General features: G+C 42.2%; 2 protein-coding genes and 1 long non-coding RNA gene across 3 annotated transcripts in view; 2 read left to right on the top strand and 1 right to left on the bottom strand.

Moving 5' to 3' along the window:
- Window positions 1-1,686: 1,686 nt before the first annotated feature.
- On the bottom strand, window positions 1,687-4,878 carry LOC117148185 (facilitated trehalose transporter Tret1). The gene is made up of 3 exons (XM_033315455.1): window positions 4,085-4,878; window positions 3,379-3,882; window positions 1,687-2,895 (listed from the first exon to the last, which is right to left on the bottom strand). Exons 1-3 carry the CDS (start codon window positions 4,353-4,355, stop codon window positions 2,093-2,095), a joined length of 1,578 nt encoding a protein of 525 aa, XP_033171346.1. The 5' UTR covers window positions 4,356-4,878; the 3' UTR covers window positions 1,687-2,092.
- Window positions 4,879-6,426: 1,548 nt separating this feature from the next.
- Window positions 6,427-7,232, top strand: LOC117148186. The gene is made up of 3 exons (XR_004459889.1): window positions 6,427-6,716; window positions 6,769-6,888; window positions 7,024-7,232. It is a non-coding gene; the product is annotated as an uncharacterized LOC117148186 (long non-coding RNA).
- Window positions 7,233-8,284: 1,052 nt separating this feature from the next.
- LOC117147980 overlaps window positions 8,285-10,575 on the top strand; it is a 36,746-nt gene continuing 34,455 nt past the window's right edge. Inside the window, exon 1 of the mRNA XM_033315130.1 lies at window positions 8,285-8,758. Within this exon, the coding sequence (XP_033171021.1) occupies window positions 8,671-8,758 (88 nt within the window). The 5' untranslated portion in view covers window positions 8,285-8,670. The remainder of the gene's footprint in view (window positions 8,759-10,575) is intronic.

The following is a 10,575-nucleotide window of genomic DNA, read 5'->3' as shown; positions in this document are numbered from 1 at the left end:
TGACAAGTTTTCATATTTTTGAATGGGTTTTTCTCCATAACTTTGCTTAAATTGCTCATACAGCTAATAGAATTAATGTTTTGAATAGTTTATTACCAATGCTAACCAGCCTTAACATTTATTGACGGACTTAGGAAAATACATTTTTGCAATTTTGTAAAATAAAAAACTGGCCAAAAATTAAAAACAAAAATTTTGAATGCCAATCGATTTGTATTAAAATGACAAACTCAACGAGGTGTTTCATTCCATTTTTGGATAATTTTATGGGCAGATATGGCCCACCAGTTTTTGCTGTGTTCTTCGTTTTTTTGATCGTCTCCCAGTTGAAAGAAGCCACATTCTTTGGCCAATCAAATGCTTAGTTTTACTCGGCACTATCTACAATTTTGACAAAACCAAGGTTGGCACTTGAAAAGTCGAAAGGCGCAAGCGAGAACTACAACGAAGATATTTGATTAGTGTTTGACCGTTACTATAACATTGAAATTGGAATTTAAAATAATACTCGTAGCACCGAACTCCTTATCGGTCACACGTAATTGAATGCAACACACTTATCATTAGTGTTCGATCCCAAATCAATTGAGTGACTTACTCTGTAACTAGTCAACCGTTTTCCCCTTGTACTTTGCTCGAGAATGCACCACCCAAGGAGTTATATCATCGCCAATCTGTATATCTCAAGTGGTAAGAACGCGAAATTGAAATAAAAGGAAAACAAATTAAAAGTCCCGCCAAGTGCCAGTCCAATAATTCCAATTTGCTGGGAATTACGAAGTGTATCGAGCATGCCAACGAATACTAGGTATACTTTGATATCATTCCGAGCGGTAAACAAACCGCTCGATGTGATTTTTTCCTTTTCCCAGATCGTTAGGCGCTGATAGCCACAACACGTTTGAGCAGCGAGTCCAATTAGTGTTCCGGAATTACGTCAGAGCACGCAATCGGGCCCGATAAGAGCCACTATATTCACTCCACTCTCGATCCTTCGCCGCGTGATCCGTCACGATCGTGTCACGAACGCACACCCACCGCAGATGGGCGGTCGGTCGGTGATCGATCTATATTGTTGTGTGCATATGGGGTGCTTCGATCGAGTGCCGATAAGCATCCGACTTGCGGGCCAGTCATTGCTTGGATTCCCGCATGGACAAGCCGAAGGCTGAATCTCTTGAGGGTTGGGCTCTGGATTGCATTGGCAATTGCATGATTCGCACCTGGAAAGTGGGCACGTGTCAAACGCTCTGGAGAATCCGCGCAGTAGGTGGTTGGATAAGGGGCAACCAAGTCACCTTGGAATTATAACTTTTTCAAGGTTAGTTGTACAATTTTAGCCCTGATCTCATTACTTGAGTTAAGTTTTGGGTTCCTTTTGAATGAAGTATTATTATAATTATTACAAACAGCTTTCATTCAAACCAGACGTTCTAGATTTGCATGCGCGATTCGCTTGCAGTCATAACATTCGAAAAGCGTTATCTATTTCAGACGCTTCGATTGCAAATCAATTTTGCTGATTTATTTGCCAGTAATCAAACATCTCAGTTGTAGTGACAACAATTTCCGATCATTCGAGGCTTTCCCGAATGAAAAACAATATACTGCTGCCAACCGGAATTGATTAAAAAGTATTTCATATGTGTTGGCATTTATGCTGCATTTAGCAAGTTGTTTTTCTTTTTTATTAATAATAATACAAGGCGTAAATGTAAGAAATATAAAAAAAAAAACAAAAAAAATGTGTATATATAGATGTCAGAAGCTTCTTTGTCGCCTCACCAAGGTGCAGTGCATCTGCACCATTTTCAACGCAACATGCACTTCAATTGACTTTTGTTTACTTGGTAAATGGTTTTTATTGATTATCAAATTGCCGCATTCCATGGCTGCCAAGGCTAAGTACTTAACACATCACAGATTGAAAAACCCGACCCGATTTCTATATGGAACTGCGTGTTCCACACGCACATTTGTATTATTTTTAACATTTCATTTGAAAATGTCAATGGAACTCGTTACTTTACTATGGTCCCCAGAATTTGTCCACTTCTTGTATCTTTCATCTTATCTAATCATCCTGATGTTTCTATTTCTTAAGGAACACTTCGTGCAGCTCCACATCCTTCAGATTGACGATTGTGAGGCGGCGTGAGAACTTGCCGGTCTGCCAGCGCTCCTCCAGCTCCTCGAGAGTCCTGCCCCTCGTCTCCGGGACAAAGGCGCCGATGAAGACGGCCGCCAGGAAGGATATTCCCGCATAGAAGGCAAATAGATTGGCTGTGCCCAAAGCGGCCTCCATATTCGGGTATATCTTCAGCATTATGAAGGCCAGAATCATGCCGAAGAAGATGGCTATCCCGGAGGCGCTGCCTCTCGCCCGCTGCGGGAAAACCTCGGAGATCATGAAGAAGGGCAGCGTCAGCATGCCCATCGTGGAGAATACGATGTGGGCGACAATGCAGGCCACCGGTAGCCAGTGCAAGGTGCCCAGTGTGTCCGGAAACCAGTTCCCACCAGCCAGGAGCAGCATGCAGGCGCCCATTCCGGTGGCCGAGAAGATCCCAGACGGCTTGCGGCCCCACTTCTCGAAGATGCCGCTCATGAATAGCGTGGTGATTATCCTGGCCACGCCCAGCAAAACGGCCACCAGCACGGGATCGATGGTAACTCCCGCCTGCTGGGCAATCTGGACGGCATAGACGATGATCACCACCACGCCGCACGCCTGTTGGAATCCAAAGAACGTGGTCATCATCAGGACGGGCTTGTAGACCTCCGGACGATGGATCATCTGGCTGAGGGACTCGCCGGCGGCGGTGGTGTTGCTCGCATCCGCCAACTCCTTCATGTGCGCCAGCTCCGCCTCGAATTCCGGTACGTAGTCCACCTCTGAAAAGTGGTTTAAATAAAACATAAGTAGGAGAAAAAAGGGAATATAAATTGCCTAGATTAGAAACTTAATTAAGAAAATCTAATATTAATAAATCAGCAGTCGAAATTAAGGCTTTCAATGCTACTGGGATAATTACGATGAAGCCAATTTAACTTTTTAATATAATTACTTTCATTGCCTTGCCATTTTGTTGACTGAACCTAAAGGTCTCATTAAATAATTTCGCATGAAATACTACCAACTCACTTTTTTACCTGGCATGCCATAAAGGTCAATGTTTACATTAGCTCCATAGGATCGGACTTTTCAGCCACCCACTCACTTAATTTAATTCACTAATAGTCTTAAATTGCTGACCAGATTGTGTGATTATTTTGTATTGTGTTACTCAATGATTAAGTGTATTTAATCAGATTTCCCATAGGAACCAAAGGCTAAGTATTCCCTGGTTCCTCTTAGCGTTTCGGTTAAGGACTCACCTTTTTTGGGCAGTCCACGGAAGTATCTGAGGGATTTCCTGGCCCGCTCCTCCTTCCCTCGAGTGAGCAGCCAGCTGGGCGATTCCGGCATGGGGAAGACGAGCAGTGTGGCCGCCAGTTGGTAGCAGCAACTGATGCCGAAGATCAGCTGGATGTTGTGACGAATGAAGTAGCCGAGGCAGTACATCAGCAGAATGCCGCTGGCCAATCCCAGCGAGGTGCCCAGGATCAGGCGACCGCGTATCTTGGGTAAACTTATCTCGGCGGAGTAGACACCCACTGGCGATACGAACATGCCGATCATGATACCGCCAAAACAACGACCCAACAGCATTTGATAGTAGATCATGTCGCGATCGGAGTGCATGAAACTGGTTACCAGCAGGATCCAGCCAATCAGTCCTATCAGATTGGTCAGCAGGATGGTGTGTTTGCGGCCAATCCTGTCCAGGAAGTAGCTGACCAGAAGTCCACCCAAAGGACACGCCATGTTCTGGATGGAGGCTAGACACAAGGATAAAATGAAAGGTTAGTGCGTTTGTTTTATTACTATATGGATATCTTTATGAACAACTATTGATCTCAATCATTTCTTAATCTCAAAGAGCGATGAACACACGTTACTATATCTTTTAGTTAAGTTATATTGCTTTTGGATGGATTGGTCAACGTTTTAACATTAAAAAACTCCCATTTGTTTGCTTACCAAACCAACTCGACTCGTCCTTGTTGAGCCAAAAGGGCTGCGTTTCGTCGTGCAGCTGGTTGAGAGTAACGGCCGGCATGCTGACCACCATTCCGGAGCCGAGGACGCCGCTGTTGCCCAGGAAGACCATCAGTTCCTGCCGCAGCACGGCCAGGCGACCCTCGCCGAGGGGCTTCTCCTTCGCGTGGGAGTCCTTCGCCGTGTCCTTGGCGACGACTGTGGGCTTGTAGGCCGGCGGCGGCACCAGCTGCTCCTCCTGCTGGCCCTTCATTTTGCGTGAGAGTGTGCAAGCGGGTGTTGCTCTTTTCCTTTATATATTTTATTGGCCTTCTATTCTATTGGCTTTGCGGGGGCGGTTGGGGAGGTGGTTGTGATGCCTTTTGGAAAACAAAAGGGGGCGTGTCTGGGCGGTGGAGCCGATGGTGCCCTGTTCGCTGCCAATCAATTAATGGCTCACAATTAGCTACAGTGGCGACGTCGTCGACTAGTGGGGCACCTGTGGGTTTGGCTGGGCCTGTGGCTCTGATAGCTCCGACTGTTCGACAAGTGGAAACTTCCGCGCATTTCAATCAAGGGCTCACGCTCCAGTATCAATTTCACAAGTTGCACTTATCAGTTTCGAACGGCCGAGAGTTTTGTGTTATCCGTACTCGAGCTACGTTTACCAAATTCGCAAAAATCCATTCCTTAATATTTTGTTTGCTACCGCTCTCCGTTTCGATGGGACAGACTGCGGACGGAGAATAAAACACGTCCGTTGCGTTCGGCGTTCGCTGGGCGACTGAAATGGATGCTATGCTGCTGGCCTGCTTTCTGCGCCCCATAATTTGCAAATTAAAAAAAAAATTATTGTTTGCATTTAATACGAATACGCGGCGTATACGCGGTTAGGCGAATTCGGTGATTACGTATACGCCACCGCAGGCACGCTGTGAGCGGCGTTTTGAACGCAATTAGCTGTCTAATCGATCCAGCGACACCCTCGCTGACCCCCGTCCTCACACCACCGCACCCCCTGATGCCCCCAAAGCCCCCGAGGCGCCTAAGACCCCCGCAAAATCCCCATTATCTGTATCTCTCTCGCGTTTTGCTCTCCGAATCGAACGACATTGGCAACGAACTTGACATTGTCACAACGGAAGGAAAGGTTAAAGGGGGGCGGGTGAACGTCTGCTGAATGCTATATAAAAACCGAAATGAAGAGTAAAATCGGTCATTGGTTGGCCACCGAAATACCCTGATTCGGAATCCCCCAGCATGCAAGGCATGTTGAGCAGAGAACAAAAGCGTAAACAATTTAATTTGCTTATTTATGACTCCACTAATCTGGCCAAAATCGCCAATCACGTTTCGGACTTAAGCGAAATCGGGGGACTTTAAAAAAAAGCTCTTTATTTCTGTACCTAATACTCAGTATTTTGTTACCAATTAATTTCGCAGATGTTCGGTTATTGTACGTACTTTACATTTTCGTGGATTCTAAAATGACAACAATGTTTAAAAATATATTTTTTAAATATATAATCGTGTAGAAATTAATATAAATGTATGTATCATGTCTATTTATGTTGATGTATCATATTACAAGTCATACATTGTCATTATTGTAGAAAAACAAAGTCAATAAATTATGATTAAAAAAAGAAGAAGTTACATTACAAGTGAAGTGGACCCTTTGCTGCGTTAGGGTATCTTTATAAGGTAAACACAAATGTTTCGTTAATGAAAGTGCAGCTTTTTTTTTTGTTTTCTTCTGTTTACCAAGCACATCGTACTCGTAATCATCGGAATCGGTGCGAATACTGCGGCTGCAGTTGGCCAAAAGCCAGAAGCCAATGGCCAAAAAGCAAAAGAGAGACCAGAAGCTTATCAGCCGTCTCCGCTCACCTGTCCACCTGTCCACCTGTCTCTCTCTTTGGCCACCTTTGCTGCGGAAGAGGTGCATAAATTATGCGATATCGAGCGGAATGTTAATACCCGGCGCTCATTCTACATTTTCTGTCGCTTTTTGGACCCCCGGACTTATCAATAGGGCGATGCACGCCGCTGCCACGCGGCCAGATCGTTTTGAAATGAATAATGCCCGAGCGGCTACTTTAATTAACGAAATCCGAGCCACGAAATGTGGCAACTGTTTTTATGACCACAACAAGCAGTGTAATCAAGATAATGACGGCAAATATTTAAATACTGATTGCGGGCCAATTTGACAAGTTCAAATATTTATGGCTTAATATTTAGGTAAATCAAGCAATTTTGGGCAAAGGCCCTCGGACTACAAAACACAAAAAAGGTGGTATGGCCAAGTGAAACGATAAGTTATTTATGGCCGGCAACCAGTGTCCAGATAATTTAAATTGTATCTGATTTATGGTGGCTGTAGGCAAATTTCTGGTTTCCTGCTAAGTACCACCTTTCACCAGGGCTTTCCCCATTGTGCTTTTTGCTCCCTTCCCAACTCAATCAATCAGTTTCAGCTTGTAATTCTGTATTAATTACTCTCCGGTGTCTCGGCAAAAGCCAAAACGAAAAAAGAATCAAAAACAATATAAAAAAACCCCGAACACACTGAATCGTTCGATTATATGTAAATGCCTTGCCAGACGGCTGATAAAACAGTAAGAACGAAAACGTGAGTTTGTCTGCCCAAAAAAAAAAAAGCACCTTTCAAGAAATACATACAGTGTTCATCAGATAAGAGTCCCAGACCGGCGAGCATATATATATTTCAAAATCGGATAATGGCGCTACGTAGAAGGGAAATACCCATTTGACCGATAGCCTCCAGCAACGAAGTTCTCAAGGTAACTCTGTGTACTTTGTACCCCCATTTTTTTTTTTTGGTAATTTAGCTTTAAAAATATTTATTATTTCTCATTAAACTATATTTTGTTATGCGATTATTAATTACAATTGTCACTGCTTTGATTCGATTTCAGTCATATTTCCGCTGAAAGGTTCAAAAATCAATAAACGAAATACCACTGTAAACTGATCAAAACTGGTTATCTGAGGACTGTTCCTACGTCAGCATAACTCAAAAGCCATCATGCCCGCCTGGCAACTAAAAAGTACTTTAGCAAACTGTTTTTTTCTCCGCTTAAAAACCTAATTTAAAAAGCATATTTTTGCTTTGTTTTTGAGGACACGCAACAAAAATTATTTCTATTTTTTATAGTGTAATAAATGATGTCCCAAATTTATACAAAATGCCTAAATACTTGTAATAAATGTAATGTGATGATCGAATGTGTGTCTTATTAATTCAGCAAAAAGAACATTTTAACGAAATTGTTATAAATGTATTTTTGAATTTTGTTAACGTATAAGAGCGCGCCAAACTAAGAAGATATCGATTACCATTTTCGATTGGCACTGTTGGTGCGATCAACATACACTTAACAGAGCTCGTAACAGTGAATGAATCAGTGTTGCCACACAGAGAAAAATAGTTGTAAAAAATAATTGAAATGCGTTACGTTCAAACGAGTTTGAAATAACATAAAAATCATGGAAAGGCGTTTCTAGTTTGAACATAATATATATATATGCCTTATAAGTACAATTTTCAGCAAAAAAATTTCTGACATTTGAAATTAAGGTATTCAAATCTAAAATCATTTTAGGCCTTAATTAAAACTGAATTAACTAAAGTTTTCAATTATTTATGTTGAACGTAAAAGTTTATGTTTTCTTACTGTGTCATTCTTTTTAACTACGCATTTGAATCGACTTATGGATTTTTGAATTAATCCTTGCAGGAAACAGAGGCATTAAAAGCTTAACATTGTCCGCTGGCTGCGCATTCCTCTGTTACATAAGGTTAACAGTCGAGTTTTGCTGTTCCGACCCTTTTAAATATGGGGAAATAATAAATTTATAAATATAAATTGTAGTGGCTTATGAAACTAAATGTACAAAGTAATAAATCCCTCAGTATACGAAGATATTTGTTTTAATTGGGGACATTAATATTAATGGCAGCATTAAACATTTATTCTTTGTGATGCGTCATAAAGAGTTCGATTTAAGTGTTAAAACCATAATACGAAATTTCATAAAAATTCACCTTTTTTCCCGCTTCCTTTTATTTACTCGTTCTTTCTCTGTTTCTAACAGCACACTAACAGCCACTGTTATCTTCTGTTCGCCAATCCAAACTTTGCCAGCAAAATGAATTCAGTTGGTTTCTGACGCTTGACGAAAGCGCACGTGCGACTGCCCCACCCCCACTTAGCTGCCCCCCAAAAGCGCGAGCGAATTTTTGGCGCGCATTTTTGTCAACGTTTAATTGCATCAATTATTTGGCTTTTTTTTCAAGTGTTTGTCAGGAGGCTTCTTTGCAAGGGTGCATGTGTGTGTGTGCGTGCTTACCGAAATAATTATAGCCGTGGATGTAACTTTGTCTGCGAGTGTGTGGCTAATTGCAGGGCGCACTTGCAATATTCATGGGACAAGTGCAGCGACACCGGACTGAATAATTCACCAGTTCTTATTTTGCGACTAGACCGGCACAAAAACAAAAAAACCAAAGGAGGTGCAAAGAAAAAGCCGGCGATCCGACGAACATGTAAATCGAAGCTCAAATGGCAGCGAGCAACAAGCCCCAGTACAGGTACAAATCCCACGGCGCCGCCCTGGAGTGCCTCCTGCACCTAATCCTGTTCAGCAGAGGTGAGTCCCAAGTCCCCCATGTCCTAATGCCTAAGGCATGTCTTCCAATCGAAATTAGCGTCGGCAGAAAAACAAAAATACATATTTCACAAAGTTCAAGCCAATTATTTTTGTAAAATCCATCTGCGTTTCTGCATTTGATCTTACCGTGCAAGATCTTTCCCACATCTGTATTTGCCTACACGATGTAAGTCTATTAAACCACAGGAGCACAAGTTCTCGGAAACTGAAATGCTACAAATGATCAATATTTGCAGCCTCAAAATTGAAATGTTATTGGTTAAATGCTTAGTAATTAACACCGATAAAGTAGCCCATTACCCATTTGCTGCCACTTGTTTTTCGTGCAATTGCAATTCCCCTGAGGGGGCCGAAAAATGCCCAAGCCCACTGGCCAACGCGGCGTATGCGTAATTTATGGACCTGCTCCCATTGCATTCCACTTGCGGCACAGGCCATAACGGTACTTAATGAAATTAAAACGCGAGCTGCTCTCCATCTCAGGGGCGTGCTTGCCCCGCCCCCTTTTCGTCGTTCCACCCATCGCACAGTGGCACAAAATAGCATTAAAAACCACTAGCATTTGATGTGCCTATGAATATGAGGGGAAAATGATAATGGAATTTATACTAATTGGAATTTTTAATATTTTTATAGAGTATTGTTTTGTTTCTATTAGTTCAAATTTAAGCCAATAACAGAATTCACTTTTCGACTCATAATTATATAGACTTTAATCACGGTGCAGCGATTGCGTTAATGTGCAAAATGAACATCAGCAGCAGAAGCAGGGAAAGGAAAACTTTATTATTATCATAGAATACTTGGAAAACTGTTGCCTCAGCATTTTCCCCATCTTACCCCAGATGCAGCCAAGAAAAAGTGCAACACGAAGAGAATGTGGCCAACTAAACTAATCCCAGCAAATTGAAAAGAAAAGTAAACCTCGAACGCAACTGTGTCTAGCCTCGAAGGCAATTTCAATTATCCCACGTCTAAATTATAAGTTGACAAAAAGTCGAAGATTCCTTTGGTTAAAAGGGAACATAAAGAAATAGAAATATTATTAAAGACTGCAGTGGCTGAAAAGTTGAAAATTAAAGACCCCTCCACTAATTGTTTCCCAACTAAAACCAGGAAACTGTTTAGGCCGATTACAACATTTGGCGCCCACAACGGTTGCAAAACAATCTAAACAACATTATAAGCCTCCGGAAATTTCAATTGGGGAAGCACTTAATAATTGGTGCTTATTAATAAATGAAATTGCACATCATAAAGGCCCGCTCTATTGTGGGGCAAATTCTCGCTTTGATTATCCACAAAATCGAATCATTTTTGCAATATAATTCCCTCAAGGCTCGAGGCGTTTCGATGGAACCTTCTGTCCGAAAGGTTTCCCATTTCACTGCCAGCCAGCTGACTTGACTGGTAGTCCCCAGTCACAACTTATTCGGGTCTATCTGGATGGGATTTATCCCGGGGACAGGTTCACCCCAACCCCATCATCAGCATCCCTTGTGCTGGCATTCCAAAAATAGGCTAAAATCTCGCAGTTAAGAAATCTCATCACTCTGCCTAAGCGTGCCACAATGAAAATGAAAGCATCTGAACCCAAAACCGATACTAGACAACACGCAGACTTCCCTTCCGGCGATTTGGGGCAGCACTGTGAGAAAATTTAGGGTGCTATGCTTAACGTATCTTAATCGGTTTATATGGATTTCTACGCCCAACCCATGCGCTTCATTACGTTCCCTTTAAGATTTGATGAGTGCTTGGTCCTTTTGATCTCTCTACTTTTCTCTGAGTGCATT

The sequence above is a fragment of the Drosophila mauritiana genome, chromosome X (genome assembly GCF_004382145.1).
Source record: "Drosophila mauritiana strain mau12 chromosome X, ASM438214v1, whole genome shotgun sequence".
NCBI classification, from domain to species: domain Eukaryota; kingdom Metazoa; phylum Arthropoda; class Insecta; order Diptera; family Drosophilidae; genus Drosophila; species Drosophila mauritiana.
Note: the sequence above shows the minus strand (reverse complement) of the source record. Positions and strands in the feature narration are given on the sequence as shown.

Bases quoted from the DNA above. Each gene is read 5' to 3' on its own strand.
- LOC117148185 (XM_033315455.1), bottom strand. From the start codon at position 4,355: ATGAAGGGCCAGCAGGAGGAGCAGCTGGTGCCGCCGCCGGCCTACAAG. The intron at 3,883-4,084 runs GTAAGCAAACAA...CCTTGTGTCTAG, and splicing joins GGACGAGTCGAGTTGGTTTG to CCTCCATCCAGAACATGGCG. The intron at 2,896-3,378 runs GTGAGTCCTTAA...ACCACTTTTCAG, and splicing joins CCGTGGACTGCCCAAAAAAG to AGGTGGACTACGTACCGGAA.